The sequence below is a fragment of the Perkinsus marinus genome (assembly GCF_000006405.1).
Source record: "Perkinsus marinus ATCC 50983 genomic scaffold scf_1104296973856, whole genome shotgun sequence".
In the NCBI taxonomy this organism is placed as follows: Eukaryota; Perkinsozoa; order Perkinsida; family Perkinsidae; genus Perkinsus; species Perkinsus marinus.
In genome coordinates, this window is record NW_003201290.1 from 79,335 (window position 1) to 94,739 (window position 15,405).

At 48.6% G+C, this 15,405-nt stretch overlaps 6 protein-coding genes across 6 annotated transcripts; 3 read left to right on the top strand and 3 right to left on the bottom strand.

Moving 5' to 3' along the window:
- Positions 1 to 94: 94 nt before the first annotated feature.
- Positions 95 to 1,002, bottom strand: Pmar_PMAR027239 (Maltose O-acetyltransferase, putative). Its single transcript, XM_002765992.1, has 5 exons — positions 798 to 1,002; positions 606 to 751; positions 521 to 564; positions 324 to 474; positions 95 to 281 (listed from the first exon to the last, which is right to left on the bottom strand). The coding sequence occupies exons 1-5, from the start codon at positions 970 to 972 to the stop codon at positions 141 to 143; spliced, it is 657 nt and encodes a 218-aa protein (XP_002766038.1). The 5' UTR covers positions 973 to 1,002; the 3' UTR covers positions 95 to 140.
- Positions 1,003 to 1,385: 383 nt separating this feature from the next.
- Pmar_PMAR027240 (longevity assurance factor, putative) lies at positions 1,386 to 3,042 on the top strand (the record flags this gene model as incomplete). The annotated part of the gene is made up of 9 exons (XM_002765993.1): positions 1,386 to 1,610; positions 1,849 to 1,920; positions 1,969 to 2,081; positions 2,130 to 2,205; positions 2,254 to 2,349; positions 2,396 to 2,486; positions 2,530 to 2,635; positions 2,685 to 2,801; positions 2,856 to 3,042. The coding sequence occupies 9 exons, from the start codon at positions 1,386 to 1,388 to the stop codon at positions 3,040 to 3,042; spliced, it is 1,083 nt and encodes a 360-aa protein (XP_002766039.1).
- Positions 3,043 to 3,327: 285 nt separating this feature from the next.
- Positions 3,328 to 4,356, top strand: Pmar_PMAR027241 (hypothetical protein; the record flags this gene model as incomplete). The annotated part of the gene is made up of 5 exons (XM_002765994.1): positions 3,328 to 3,491; positions 3,534 to 3,635; positions 3,679 to 3,765; positions 3,810 to 3,984; positions 4,075 to 4,356. The coding sequence occupies 5 exons, from the start codon at positions 3,328 to 3,330 to the stop codon at positions 4,354 to 4,356; spliced, it is 810 nt and encodes a 269-aa protein (XP_002766040.1).
- A 316-nt stretch (positions 4,357 to 4,672) lies between these two features.
- On the top strand, positions 4,673 to 6,787 carry Pmar_PMAR027242 (hypothetical protein; the record flags this gene model as incomplete). The annotated part of the gene is made up of 9 exons (XM_002765995.1): positions 4,673 to 4,752; positions 4,984 to 5,095; positions 5,142 to 5,235; positions 5,301 to 5,470; positions 5,518 to 5,622; positions 5,757 to 5,880; positions 5,929 to 6,142; positions 6,190 to 6,435; positions 6,484 to 6,787. The coding sequence occupies 9 exons, from the start codon at positions 4,673 to 4,675 to the stop codon at positions 6,785 to 6,787; spliced, it is 1,449 nt and encodes a 482-aa protein (XP_002766041.1).
- A 3,735-nt stretch (positions 6,788 to 10,522) lies between these two features.
- Pmar_PMAR027243 (Glutathione S-transferase kappa, putative) lies at positions 10,523 to 11,456 on the bottom strand (the record flags this gene model as incomplete). The annotated part of the gene is made up of 4 exons (XM_002765996.1): positions 10,523 to 10,851; positions 10,898 to 11,013; positions 11,201 to 11,324; positions 11,369 to 11,456. The coding sequence occupies 4 exons, from the start codon at positions 11,454 to 11,456 to the stop codon at positions 10,523 to 10,525; spliced, it is 657 nt and encodes a 218-aa protein (XP_002766042.1).
- A 1,418-nt stretch (positions 11,457 to 12,874) lies between these two features.
- On the bottom strand, positions 12,875 to 14,905 carry Pmar_PMAR027244 (Serine/threonine-protein kinase RIO2, putative; the record flags this gene model as incomplete). Its single annotated transcript, XM_002765997.1, has 13 exons — positions 12,875 to 13,022; positions 13,070 to 13,183; positions 13,234 to 13,383; positions 13,431 to 13,608; positions 13,659 to 13,772; positions 13,818 to 13,895; positions 13,987 to 14,105; positions 14,154 to 14,226; positions 14,273 to 14,372; positions 14,421 to 14,512; positions 14,558 to 14,669; positions 14,712 to 14,790; positions 14,846 to 14,905. 13 exons carry the CDS (start codon positions 14,903 to 14,905, stop codon positions 12,906 to 12,908), a joined length of 1,386 nt encoding a protein of 461 aa, XP_002766043.1. The 3' UTR covers positions 12,875 to 12,905.
- Positions 14,906 to 15,405: the final 500 nt, after the last annotated feature.

Sequence of the window (15,405 nt, forward strand, 5' to 3'; positions counted from 1 at the left end):
GAGTATTACGCCACCTCACATAAACGAGTGAGACTCCATTGAATTCAAACATGCAGTTAGTATTAGTGACGATGTCAAACACAAGTCGGTGGTTGAGTCAAACTTCATAACAACTGTAGAGTGAACGCAGACACAGTCTTCTAGTGAACGCAAGGACTTCGCGAGTCGTACGGTATCCCATACTTCTTGAAAAATTCCTTCTCTTCATCGGTAGGCTCCATAGGGGCCGCCTTGATAGGTCTACATGGATTGCCAGCCGCGATCGTGTGCGGAGGGATATCCTGACATCACCATGATGCGTGACCAGCAGTATAGACACTTACCTTGGTAACAACACTGCCACCTCCTATAATGCAGCCTGACCCGATGGTGACTCCTGGGAGGACCACAACACGGCCTCCGATCCACACGTCATCTCCTATCGTAATTGGTGCGCCAAATTCGACACAGGTAGCCCGCCCGGCAACGGAACGCCTAGAGGGAGTAGTGACAACAACGATGGTCGGCAGTGCCGACTTACGGGTGCTCCGCTGTGTACAAATGTACGCCTGGACCGAGTAGAACCTGTGTATAACTCTGGCAGACACAACATCTGCATCACTCACATTGTTCCCGATACGGACTGGGCAACAGTCCAGTATAGCAAGGTCGTAGTTAGCGTAAAAACCATCCCCTATGAATACATTGAAGCCGTACTCGCATCGGAAGGGAGGTTCAATAACCGCTCCTTCACCGCACGCTCCGAAGAAACCTAAAACGCCATCGAGTGAGAAATGCCTGTGTGGAACGCCAAATACCTTTCATGAGCTCTTCTCGTTGCGGACAGACACCAGTGACGGAGTCATCGGTGGCATTGAACTCTCTACACCACAATCTAGCTGTGGTCCTGAGCTCATCCAGTCTCGCCTTGCCAGGGATGTACAGCTGTCCACTCGACATGCGCTCGACGTTCTCGTCCTCGGTGAGATCCATAGGGAAGGGGACGTGCACCAATTATAAACTGCTGAAGGAAGTTTGACCACTACGACAACACACGGTAAATATTGCTCACCCTTCTCTGCCCCGATTAGCATGTGAAAGCTTCCAAAATGTAAACTTTGGAGAATACATGAGATCTTGAGCGTGTATCGCATCTAGTAGACTAGCATATGTCGGCGTAGTGCGCTCTAGCGCAATCAAAAAACTGCCAGTGAATCCAGCGAAGCGGTGGACAATCATGCGCTTTTATTTTCTCGACCGCCGCCCAAGGACCCTCGAGTGATTCTCCTAGACTCGAGCTTTAATTGAACTCCGCATGAAGTGAAGTGGAAGCTGAGCGCGTCCGCTGAGTTACTCATCCATTCGAGTGGCAAACTTGCTAGTATCTGTATTCGTTACTCTCCTCAATGACTTTCGTCCGGCGTTTTTTCTCCCAGAATTTGAAAGACGCCGCCCTGCAGTTGGTTGGCATGGTCCTGAGCCTGTGGGCCCTGCCCAGTCTACACATAATGCTCAGGGTTGTCAGGGAGAGGCAGGCCCTTAAGCCCGATACCTACCCGCAGATGACTGATTTGTTTTTGTCGGTCTTATGGGCTCTGCTATTCGCACTTGTACAACACTTCTCAAGGAAGGTAGTATTCGGGAGGAATAGAGGACGTTGGGGTGGGTCAAAACACATATGCAAACTGCCGATGTCCGCGATGTAGGAGGACGTATTATACATTGATTATTTACTATAGGCATATATTACTATATACTAAATGGTATAATAGCCTTTTGATACTATTGTATATACTCATATCTACAGCAATTATGATTGGTATTTTTTATGTTCAATATTAGATCGTATACTGGTAGTAGCTGGAGTAGGTACTGACGACCATTGGATATAGGATTATCCCTAGGACGGCATCCTGGTCTTTGGAGGTGTGGGCCGCTAAAGTATTTACGACAATGCTTACCACACTCCTGTGAACTTACTCTACTTAGGTGGGGAGGTTCTCCAACTCAGTATACAAGCTATTCGTTCACCTCTCATTCACTTTAATCCTACTCGTAGTGCTCCGTGACCAACCTTGGCTCCCACCGGTCATGGGTGGACAGTAAGTACCTTATACAGAATCATTCGTCCCCGAGCCAATGCTTGTCAGAGGATTCACAGTCTATTGTTGGACCAACGGTTTCCCCTTCCAGCCGCCTGTTTCCGCTCTCACTAGAACCTACCAGGTAGGCTCATTCGCGGACCTACTTTGTATCTTTAAGTTTCAACCTCAGGCCGTCATAGGATATCTTATGTGTGAGGCTGCAACCCATATGATTCGGGAACGCGATCGCCCGGATTTCACGGAGCTTATGTTACACAACTCCCTGGTGAGTTCTCATATACCCTCGAGCCGTAACTCTGCCACACTCATAGGTCCTATTGCTCACCGTGTGCTCCTACCTCGGCAATTACGTCCGAATGGGGTCCTTGGTGATGCTCTCCAACTTCGCCCCTGATGTTATTGGTGAGTACCACTCGTCCTGTAATTTACCATTCCTTACTGTCAGTGTATATGGCTAAGTCGCTAGTGGACACACCCTGGTCGGGTGGGATACTCATATACATCCCTCTGGCGTTAACCTATTTCTATGGCAGACTTTACATCTTCATAGGGTACTTCACCACCTGCTTATAATGATCTATCACTGATGCTCGCGCTCAGGTACTTGTTCCGTTCGGTGTGGATCGAGGCACCTAGGATGGCCCCGGAGGAAATACAGGAGTACTGGAGTTTCCTCGTCACCCTTCTGTGCGTAATGCTGGTCATGAACACTTACTGGTAGTGCAATAGTCATCTGCAATAGAGACTGCTGTCGGCCCACGTGCCTCATAGGTTCGTCATGATCCTTAAGATTGGTTTATTCATCCTCTCCACGGGTCAGAGTAGAGATATCCAAGCCAACCTGTCGGCTATAGACTTGGATAGTAAGAAGGCAGTTTTGTCTCCCCGTGCTGCGTCGGCTCGGAATCAACACCCGCTGTCGGCTTCTGGGAAGAAAAATAACAGAAAGAGCGAGTGAATCTCCAAGGAATAACAGTTCACCACGGTCACGTGTCTAGTTTGCAGTGACAGTGTCGTTTTTCCTCCTCTTCCTCCATATCCCTCCCACAGTGGAATACGCTGTACTATTGACGGCATAAGTATCGTTATGACGTAGTACCGTAGCTCGTTCACAAAGGAGCATTATGGTTCCGAGTATCCCACCGAGCATTCACTTGTGTCAAAGTGCCTATCAATCATCGCCTGGACGGAGTGCATGTTATCCTAACAGCCGATTTCTCCTCCTCCCCTTAGTTGATTCTTCATGTCTGGGAGATCATTGTTCGAAGTGTCCGGGCTCGACCGTCAGGGTCATTTTGCCAGTCTGGACTCTCTAGTGGAAGCTCGACAGGCTACCACCGAAGTACCAGTGAACCCTGAGGAGTACATCACCAGCATGACTGACGACCAAGTGAGGGAGAAGGCTCGGTAGTGATGGAAGGCCGTTGGTGATGGCTAAGGTGGTGGTAGGTTAGCGGCCGTTGAGGATCCGCTCAAGAATGCCGAATCTAATACGGACATATTCCAGAACTCGGACAGTGACGAGATGGAGTATGATGCTGATCTTTTGGGGTAAATGAATCTCACTTGTCGGTTTATATATGCCTTTCATCAGTGGCCCCAAGCCCAAGGGTGGATTAGCGAAATTGACTTCGGGAATAAAAATTCCTGGTTTCGTCACCCAGCCAGATAAATACACCAAGTACTACCTGTACCGAAGGGTTCATTGGGTTAAAGGGCATTTAGGTATTCTCTAGACAAAGTCGACTCGTTGGGAAGGGCTGCTAACGAGCGGGTGGCTGTGGACTTCATTTACAAACTACGTGGAGAAGAGCCGCCCGATGGGGTCCTTCCTGCTACTTCATCGGATTCGTTCATTCCACAGTATCGGCGACCCTCGACTGGTGAGGACACCGCTATGGTGGGGGTGGGAGGCAGTTCGGGAGAAGTTGGCGTGAGAATGGTATGACGAATGTGGACGACGACTTCGTTGTCTATTATTGTGTGATAGGATAACTGCCGTGTGATGCCGGAGTGGACGCCCTTCAACCAAGCTCAACGGCGGAGTCGATCACGGTCATCTAGTGAGAGCCGACAGCCGCGTCGAAGGTTGGCTGAGGGGGAGCAGGGCGAGCAGCAGTACTCAGTTGAGAGGAAGGGAGCTGTAGGGGCCTTGAAGAAGTCTGTAGGAGTCGATGATTACATTCAGATGAGCATCACTACGGAGGAGGAAGATGAGGATGACGATGAGTATTCGGATATGCCCGGGCTGATGGAGCTCGATATCGACTGAGTGGTACTAGGTACTCAGTTCTCCACATTATTACGCCTGTTGTAAAGTTTCAATGTAACTTTGACTATGTTGTTGTTGCGTACACTACAATGAGAATATTGCCACAATTGTTTTTCAACACATGCCATTTTGTCGACCATTACTACCGCGAATAACTATCGTCCAGGGTCGGCGGACGCTAGTGTCGGCGAGCAGTGAATTCCTTGATCCACTGAAACGTGTAGAAAACCTCGTGCGAAGGATAACGGACAAGGAATGCCACGTGAATGGAGCTCCTAGGGTGACTAGGGAGGATGCCCGGGACTTGCTCACCTACATGCAGCTCATGCGCCCGGCAGAGATCTCTATGGTTATCCATTACATGACGAAGGCGCGGTATGAAGATAGGGATTTTTGGTATGTCGGGAATACGAGTATCATTTAGCTACTGGGCGCTTCTCGTGGGTGCTGCTTCTCACTTGGTGCATGCGTGATGACGGTATGTATCCGTAAATCGATTGCAGTTATTACCTGAGGAAATCGTACAATACGATGGTCCGAACTTGACAGTGGATTAGCGTACTGAGCATACCTCGTCAGCCGTCGCCTTTAAGCGACTCTTCAAGCGATTCACTCCCTCCACCTCAGGCGAGACCTCCGTCGGGAACTGTGTTGTAATAGCGTCACTGCCAGCTTCCGTGTCCGTGACCTGAGTATGGTCGTCGGTAGTCTCAATTCAGTGGAGCTCCTGGATGCCCAGGTGGGGTCATCAGACAGGATACACTGTAAAAGAAGTCTCATCTCAGACGCTCGCATGCTTGACGGCGAGCACTCGACAAGCGGCTTGCACGTTGAATATGGACTCGCTCATGCCTCTTATTAGGACCTATATTAAACTCAGTGATACGGGCGTGGGTAGAAAACGTCCTCAAAAAGCCTAGGGTCATTTCGCGTGGCCCTGTCAGCATCCCCTGAGGGTGTTTTGAAGGCCCTGGGGGCGACCGACTTCTACCCGATCACTTCGATGTGTGCTGACTACCTCCTCAACCGTCCCGCTGTTGTTACTTCGTCCAACGTGGTGGAGATATTCTCAGGGTTGGCTACATTGAAGTATGATGGGAAACACTGTTATGAAGTGATGGAGCTACTAATCATGTCTAATGATCAGTGCTGTATTCTCAGGCTTTATTACGCAAGTGTCGCTTTTGGATCCTCACCATGCCCTACGAGGCTGTAGCTATCTTGTTGCAATCAATGGCTAGGGTCAAGATGAGAGACTCCGAGCTTGTAGGCCCAGTCGTTACTAGTTGTGGTCGTTGCTGTTGTTGTTGTTGTTGCTGTTGTTGATGTTGCTGTTGTTATTGTTGTTGGCTCTGACACTCAGCCACTTCCGTTGTGGACGTTCAGTCTATCACGCTCAGGAGGGTAAGATTGCTCTGAGGCTTGCAAACGATATCGAGAAGGCTACAACTAGCGAGGAGATCGCCAGCATCGCTGTGTGGATGGGCTCACTGACTCATCACTTCTCGAAGCTCCATGGAGAGTGTAACAATGACGCATTTTTTCCCGCCTGCGTACATTCCTTGCCTTCAGCCCACCCTACTCTACAGAAGACTATCATCAATCACTTACCCTCGGTCGTCCACACTATGTCTGCCGAATGTCTGATGCTCACAGTTCCGCCACTGCCGTTATTGCTCACGGGCACTCCACCAAGAAACTTCAGGGATGCGATATTCTCGGAGAAGTGTCGTCAAGAACTCCCTTCCTTCATCAAAGAGGGCCTCTGTGCGATTATGTCAGCAGCGTAGGTCGACGACATACTGTGTACTGCATCAGCAATTGTAGTTTTAGATATCGTCTCGGGTATACCTACGATACGAGCTGGTGGGAAGAGGCTTCTGAGTTGACGGTGAAGCCGGTGATGAGCCATGCATGGAGTGCTGTGAGTGTGGCGACAGTAGCTTATCAGCTCACTCATTTGGGAGAAGCTGAGCATAACATTCATGCGACTTTGGACCAGTTAAAGGCGTTCCGCGAAACACGGAGTGAATGGTTCACTCGAGCTGGAGACTCCCTGGCGGTCCAGATTGGGCGATGGTAAGGTAGAGAACTGCCATCGTGTTTAATTCTGTGGAGTCCTTTCAGGCCGCCCCGACCAGTTTCAACCCTTTTAGCATGTTTTATTAGAATGAATGAGTGCCCTCATCAGACGACGCTCGAACGGGCATTGGACCGCGTTGAAGTCGACATAGATCGCTATGATGGTCTTTCTCTTACTCAAGTTATCACCGCTATGGCAAAGTTTAATCTCATCAACATAGCAGTACTAGAGGACATCGAACGAAACTTCAAGTCGGGGCGAGTGAAGTTCTCGCGCTCACAACTACGAGCGGTCAAGAGAGCGTACGACGATATCGGACGTGATAAAGCATGCATGATGATTTCCTAGTTTCTGTAAGGGTTTCTGCTAGTCGTGAAGAGATGCGTTGGAAGTTCATCATCGTGTTACTTCAAGTAAAGGCCCGTACCTGAGGGCATTGAGACGTCTTGTCACTGACACGATAATACACTTGCCGTTGGTGCCGTTCGGCGAGACATGTAGGTGTAAATGGATATGTTTTGTATGAAATGAATGAAGTCTCAGTATTACACAACGAACACTTCATCAATGAAAAATATTATCATTGGCCCTCTAAGATTGATCCATTGGACCAAACATGGGTAGTATACACCCAAGAAAAGAGACGCAGAGAAATTTTCAACCCGGCACTTCACAAGAATAGCTGAATATGTATCTGTGCCGAGTTGGATTTGAGCACCTCGAATCAAATAACGAATGAGAAGCTGCTCTCCTAAAGAGACTTAAACATCAACGTCAAAGAGCTCAATCTTTTCTAGAGCAGAATTCTTGAGCAACTTCACGTCGACACCAGAGATCTCTACCTTTAATGATCTGGGAGACCCTTCGCGAATCGTAAACCATCCCAAGTCCGGCTTGATAGGGGCTCTGTTACCAAACTGGGGACAGCGGCGGCGGAATTCATTCAGCATATTCCTGTAAACGGAAGTATTGTCGATATAATCTTTCAAGATCAGATCACTTGGCTCATCGTCGGACTCCAACTTGAATATGTGGTTATACGGAGTACTGCTCTGCCCACACTTGAAAAGGATCCCGATGGTCTCCGCGTCGGAGTTCACCGTGACCTTCATATATAGGTTGGAGGGTTGTCCATATCTAGCAGTGTATTCACCGTCGTAGGGCTTTGATGTGACCCCACTCATACCAAGCTCAATGTGACGACAAACAGCAGCAGGGAGACAGAAGAGTCCGATCACGAGAGAAGTCTTGGAGGCCATATCAACACGCTAAGCCTGGTTCCCAATATGTCTTTGCCCGATAACGTAGCACGAGACATTCGACTAGTACACAATGGTGTTGTGTCGGTCGTCGTGAATGCAGTCGTTCCGGACTGCATTCACACTGAAAAGATACGGAGTTGCGTGCACTCACGTGCATACATCCACGAATTCTATGCTGATGCCTGGCCGCTCTTATCACAAAAGTTCTGTACGGCACATACGCGCATCAGCTTGGGACCATACGTCACGTATGCCCACGTACGTACCGTATCCACGTATGATACGTGGATCCTGATGCAAGAATCAGATTCAGAGATTCAGAGAAAAATCAGCCAATAATTCCGATGCGTGAGTAAAATCGACACAGAAAATCGACGAGAAAAATCAAGATGCAGCGTCATACCTCCTCAAGTTGCTAGCACATCGGCATCAACTCTAACGAAGCACGCGACGGCGTTGGACTTTCAACTTGCACACACATGTGAGGTTATACTATCCGCTATGATCCGTACGTGAATGCCACTCGAACCGCATGAAGCGTCGCCATATGGCGCATTATGACGCGTGATAGTGCGTTGGGAGCGTTGCGGTGCGTTGCGCACCGACATCCCGAACCGGGATCACTGTAGGAGACGCGCTATAATGATGATGGTCAGCTTCCACCCACACCGGTTTGTCCAGTGCCTCACAATGACCGAGAATCCCGACTACTGCACTTACCACTTTTCGACTTACCACTAACTATGAAGAGTTAGGCCCTGAAACTTCAAGGTCACCTGCCCCAACGGTCCCTGCCGAAGAACATGTGTGATTTGCCGCAAACATGAACGACGATGGTAGGAGCACCGAAGGCACTGTATTTCTGAAGTCGAAGGTCTTCGAATCTTCAGCCAACTTGACTGACCTCCAAGACCTCGTTAGTTGTATCAGTGAGCTCCGCTTTACTAATCGTCTTCGCGTCCTCCAACAACTTCTTGGTATCCGTCTCGTAGTACTGGCCTAGACGGTGCTATATCTGGATTGTGATATCTCGCTGAGCGAGACTGCTCTTTGCTGGAGGTTCTCTATCGAGCGCTACTCATTTCCACTTGGAGTAGCCAACGCAGATACCGTCTCGATGATGCAACATCAAAGCTCATGCTAGATGCCTGATCTTCATATCAGCTCCCTTCGTTGTTTTCGATGCTTGAGACTTGGTAGATGTTCGTTGCTTAGACCAGCTCAAAATTGAAGCCGAACGTAACCACTCGGCGAAAAAACATGGTATATGTGTCGTTTCTACTCGGTGGGAGGGAATTGAATCCTCGAAAGATTGCTCCGTGGCGCCCAACTGAGTTGGAACAACTCGTCATAGGAAAGCATTCAGCTTTGATGACGATCAGTAACGCAGTTTGGTTGCAATCATCAAATGTTCATCAAATATGCCATCTTCGCTGCTATCATCGCAACGGTGTCCAACTCATCCAGTACTTTGTCTCGGCTTGCTTCCGGACTGGCCGGACTGTTCAATGTGAGTTTGCTAGGCAGTGTGGGACAATATGCACATAGTCAACACATGTGTTCATGACAATATGAAAGTTCTGAGGGAGTTTTGGTAAATTCTTGTTGGTTCCTGGATACTTCTACCCTAGTTCGTATATAGACTCACGTTGAACACGTATTACAACACTGTTGCTGGGCAAGGTCTCCAGCAGAGATTCTCCACAAACAGTCGATGAACACAATCTCACTGCGTGTTATTGTGCTCAATCAGACGTAGTTGACTCGGTTGAGAGAGCTCACCGGTACCTCGGAATCACACAGTTTCGGATCTCAGGATTTTCCTCCCCTGCAAATAGCCGATTCAAACTTCTGCCACTATAACAATCGCGAACAGAAGGAGGACAGGAAATTACTGTGGGTGATTGTGAAGCCAGAGAGTGAGCTGCAAACTCTCTACATCGTATGCCCGCGGACCTTCCAATGGGAAACATTCCAAGTTGAATTGTAAGCCTATCTGGGGATGAAGCGCATCAACTATGCCTCAGTTCTGCTTTTGGACGCTTGAGCCGACATTATCCTGGTGGCCACGACATGTGGAATCCCGGGAATGCGAAGGAAGCCGAGCATCGTGATTACAATTCAAGTGACATCGAGGATCCCCTCAAGGGAAAATTTCGGATAAGTCCTTCTTCGGAGCCAGCGAAATTTTGTTCTGAGGCTGTCCATGCGCTGAAGAAGCATTATGGCAGCTTCAAGAAGATGTGTGGTCAGTATCGAGCGGCGGTCTTAAGCCAACCGCTCCATTTGAAAGTCCCCGAAAAGAGTGGTCGCAAATTTTCATTCCGACCCAAAATGCCCTCCAAACTCCTGTCGTTAAATCTCCCCAAACTGAAAAAACTTTCCTTCAAACGTCGTTGAGTGAAACTTATTCATCATAGCCTGGGAATGCTCATGCTTCAAGGATTCTCTACAACTGTTTAACGTGCTCGATTGGAGGATGGATGTCCGTCGTCCTGCATGATGCTACTGTGTTGTTGAATACGAGTGTCTGGTTGTTGTATCGTAGTTGTCAAAAATCTTGGTGATAAAAACCATGCACTACTACTAATGACACGTGGGAATTCAGCTTTCGCACCCAGCGCGACTCGACGTATAATCCCCGACTGTTGGGCGAACATCATAGAATGCATGCTGAATGTATACGAAGATGTGAGCTTTCATGATTTCATTGAAGCACAGGAAAAATGGTTAAGTTGCCTCGTATCGTCACTGGCAACCAAAGTCAGCCTGTGATAATCACATGAAACTACCAAAAACAAGTTCAAATGTCTCTGTGGGATTAAAGTCGGCTGTTTGGAGTTTTCCTCGCCGGATTAATGCCGTAATAGTCCTTATTGAGGAGGAAGGCAATGTGCTCCCAACGGTCGCTGCCGAAGAACATGTGTGGTTTGCCGCAAACATGAACGACGATGGTAGGAGCACCAAAGGCATTATATTTCTGAAGTCGGAAGTCTTCGAATCTGCAGCCAACTTGACTGACCTCCAACGCCTCGCTAGTCGTATCAGTGAGCTCCGCTTTACCAATCGTCTTCGCGTCCTCAAACAACTTCTTGGTATCCGTCTCGTCGAGGCCGGCGGTCGTACAAATTCCACGTAAAAACTCGTCATCTAGAGCGACACTTCGGAACTATACCGTAACGGATATACTCCTCACTGATTTGAGCTAGATTGTTCTGTGCATCTCTGAGACTCTTATCCTCCCAGACAGCCTTGAAGGCGGAGTCAGTGAGCTTTTCTCGTATCTTCTGGTTTGGTGCGGCCGCTAGTAATCTGGACACGGCCTTATAAGTTCGAAGTTGTCATCCTCTCGAGGAACTCGCCTCTGTATCATGATGATCTGTAGAGCCACTTGAGTGAAGAAGTTCTTCGGTGTACGGAGCATTGGAACATCGAGGATCCGAGCGGACCTCCTACCAGCGGTTTGAACAATAAACGAATAGTGCTTAGCAGCATTCACCGGAGATCTTCCTGCATGAACCTTCCCTTGTTGAGGACCACAGCTGGCGGGCGGTTATTGCTACCCTTCATAATGCCTCCAAGGAATACCGGACGTAATACCACACGGATATCCCATATGGTACCTATGACCACCTAGTAGATGCTTACCGTGCAGTACTCGCCCTACTGTATTGCTTTAGTGTCTGCCAGGCGAGATATGTATATGGAGATATGACGTCGTAGAAGAACTCGAGCTTGGCCTCTTGAGACACCATAGGGCAATGGTCAACACAAGGCTACCGCCACAAGGCACATGGCTACCACCCAGAGCGACTGTGAAACTACGCTCGAGAACGGCGTGGTAAATGTAGTCAACTCAACCAAGCAATGGAGACTATTTTCTGTACTTCGCCTAAGGAAAACTTGCTAAGTATCCGATCGCCTAGCCAATACCAGAATTCGTATACATTCTGTAACTCAAAGCTAGGCTGTTCATGAGGGCACCCCAACACGATAGCATCAGATGAACCAACACTTGACATGATGCACGGAACATGCGCTTAATATACAACAGAAGAGAATGAGAAATATGAGTGATTGAGGAATACTAATACGCCTTGCATGACATTGCCAGACCAAAGAGCATGTGCACTGCGACCTGATAGGGTTGGTATATTGCCGAGGAACAGCACATAACAATGTCATAACAATCTGTACTCGATGGTCAGGCGAGTTGAATCAGCCTAGTTTGCTCTGGATCATACTACCCACGACTCGTGAGTGGATACACATACGACAAATACGGACACCAAACTTCCACTCATGAGTTACGAGTGAAAGTTTGGCCTCCCTATTCCATTGGAGTACGACCTAATAGCTTCTCTCTAGAATCGGGTGTCGATATCAACGACTTCACTGTGTAGTGCCACACCAGAAGAGAACAGGACTATGTTGTTCCGGAGGGAATCGTCTATGTCAAAACTAAACAGTTTGCGTAACCTGGGCTTATAGGGTGTTGCACTGCCTCGGGGTCTGACGTACTGAATCTTCAGGCTTCTCCCATGCACAGGGATCAAGTATTGAAGTTGGCACTCCATGAGACGCAATAGAGTTCACTCCGACTGACCGAACGCCGCCGTCCTGATCAATCAGACAGTCTTCTTCTTCTCATTCTACATCTTGGTCGCGGCACGACCATTGATGACCTTCTGCCGCCAAGAGAAAACCTGTCGCTAGAATAACTTCATTATACATCCGCGAAGATCCTTCTTGTTGCCTTACAGTGCCTCCGACAGGCTCCGATCTCTCATGACCGTATTTCCGAATGGAGGCCAAGGCAAACCTCTGTTGCGAATCTCTTCAGCCATCAATCAGACAGTCGAGTTCAAATATTTGAGACTAAGTACTATAGAGCGAGCGAAATTGCTAATGAGTGGGTATTGAGCTTTGCTGATGGCTCAGCTCAGCGTAGACCACCAACGTCCTAGTCAGCTTCTAAACTCGCGCGATTGAGCTGCATTGCTGACCATCACCTTGGAGAGTCCCATGAACCAGATGACGGTCGCGAATTCTCGTCCGCGCCTGCTAGTGTACACGACGTCTTGTTGATCAACAACAAGCCCAGACAAGTCGTCAACAACACAACTTCGACGAGGAGTGGTAAGAAACAGGAAAACGTTGAAGAGAGATATGATGCACAATCGTGAGAGAATGACAACCAGAGATCAGAACCACGATCCAATAGAGCTGTTCTCTTTGATCTCCCTTTGATTCTGTCGAGCTTCCCGAGACTTCTGTACATTTGGCTTGGCCTTATTCTTCGACCGCAGTTGTCGATTTACCTACTATACCATACCACAACCGACTCACCAAACAATGCGGAAATTACCTTCGCCCGAACGTCCTTACCCTGGGGTTTTCGCCTTTGCTTTCGTAGAACATGATTCTGGCTTTTGATCACCCGTCGCTTTTCTTCTCTATCCTCCCACTCCGATGCCGTAGACTGAGCCGAGACGAGGTATTTTGCAAGTAATCGAGTAATACGCCGCTCACCTCCGGACCATCACTAACAGCTCCTTCACCATCAACATCCACAGTTGGGGAGCTTTTGGGATCTGCCTCCAACCCAGCCAGAAGGTCATCAAGGGTGTCGTCTCCCTCGGTGAGGTCAGGACACTCCTCTTGGTCGAGACCCGCGAATGCCTAGGACAAACAGAATCCACAAGAAGTGTCGAAGGTATGGTATGCACCGCGCAGCTATCCATAAGCAGCTTATCTTCTCCTTCAGTGATGACACTAGCAAGGTTTATGCCCTCCACTTTGGTCTTGGCTCGGTAAACAGGCAAAACGTCCTCCTCGAAAGACGGCACTGTATCCACCATATATTTGTGGTTTTTGGCGAAGTAGGTCGCGATGCATTCGACATCTCTACTCCAAGGAAAGGGCTCATACAGGGCCTTGAATGAATCCTATAATACCTTTCAAAGATACGTTTAGCGTCGGGATTTTCGACAGAAAGGACTTGAGGGAAATCGATGACGTAGACCTCGTAGTCTTCTACCTCACTGGACTCATCGAGAGGATTTACTCGTCTAAAAAGGAGTCAATGACTGCAATGGAGCTGACGACTATCATACACTGTCCGTATTAAGAGATTGAACTCGTTGAAGTCACCATGAATGACACCGCTTTGAGCTATACTGAGGAGCAGGGACCTGAAGCCAGAAGTCATTCAGCCTTGGATACGACAAGCTCATATCATGCCGACTCCGAACACTGTTATAAGAAGGCTTTATTCCTTAGTACATGCATCGTTCGAGAAGTATCTCTGGCTTTTCCAGCTTCCTTATTTGACACATGGGAGTGGCGTCATCGAGGTACTCCATCACAATAGCATGTCTATTGCTACCAACAGGCTCTGGTACCTTCACGCAAGAACTCTTCTAATGCTACACTCAGTAAGTAAGGCTCACAGGGAAGCCGGCGTTGTAGAGCTCAGTGAGGTAGGCGTACTCCTTAGCAGCTGCTAGACGAGCCAAGTACATCCTAAGGAGATCCAACATAGTAGAGGAACCCTTTAGGTTCGGCTTACCAGCTTGCAGACTGCCGATGCTGTAGGTAGTCTCTGTTCTCTTTTACTGTCTTGAAGGACACTCTACCCAAACGGTGGAACTTGATAACAAGTTGTCGACCTGCAACCAACAGAGTTTCCCACTAACCTCAGTTCCCCTTGCTAGGACCTTCATCGTCAGTGCAAACGTGTATATCACTCTCCTTCCCAACGCCTACCCTCTGCCCAACTCCAGCGATATTCCCACGAGACATCAAAGTCCTGATTTGGCGATAACCTCTAGGAAAAGTAAAAGGGCTTCCCTACCTGAGGGCGAGAAAGTCGTAGCCGTTGTAAGTGAGCTTGTAGCCATCGTAGGTCTTCCCGTCGTGTGCCACCAACTTGTGCTTGAGTAGATTCTGCAGAGTCTTGAAGCAACCTGATTGGCCATAAAAGCCGACTAACTAGGTGAGACTCGTACCTCCACGTTTGAGCCCAGCAATGCTCTCCACCAACTGCAACGGGACCAGCTCGTGGTTCTTATGGCCAACCTCGAGAGCCTGAGGCAATGCAAGGGTGAGGAACTCATTATGGTACGCCGTAGCAAGTCATTACCTGTAGGACTCGTAAGTCCTCCTTGCTGAGGTAGCGGAAGATCTCACAGTCTAAACGCATGAAGGTAAAGGCTACTGAGGCTCGTCAACGTAATCAACAGGCAACAGGTAACACAATACGTAGAAGTGGGAGAAGCACTGTCAGCAACAGACGACATGTTAGTCATCATACTCATCACTTTAGGACAACACGCCTGGTTGTAGCTACGCATGCATCCCAAGGCCAGTGCTACTGCACTGACCTTCAGTAAAGCAGTCGTCTAGATCGGCAATAGATGTATGGTAATGCGGCTGATAACGTATAGTACGAGACTGCCTCCGAAGGTTGCAGTCAACTTTCAATGAGGACCTCTAGATGCCTCCCTACCCCCAACTACCACAACTCGGCTCTCCGCGGCGCATTATCCAATACAGACACATCCAGTTTGGAATACACCTAAGCTGCAATCAGGAGCAAACGAGCCTGATCATGCTCAGCTGCTATCATCGAGTTGTCCCTCCAAACCACGGCAGTACCAAGACCGTATCACATGTTCTCAACTGTCTCGACGAGAGGCGTTC

Bases quoted from the DNA above. Each gene is read 5' to 3' on its own strand.
- Pmar_PMAR027239 (XM_002765992.1), bottom strand. From the start codon at position 972: ATGGATCTCACCGAGGACGAGAACGTCGAGCGCATGTCGAGTGGACAG. The intron at 752-797 runs GTATTTGGCGTT...ATGGCGTTTTAG, and splicing joins ACGAGAAGAGCTCATGAAAG to GTTTCTTCGGAGCGTGCGGT. The intron at 475-520 runs GTAAGTCGGCAC...TACTCCCTCTAG, and splicing joins TTGTACACAGCGGAGCACCC to GCGTTCCGTTGCCGGGCGGG.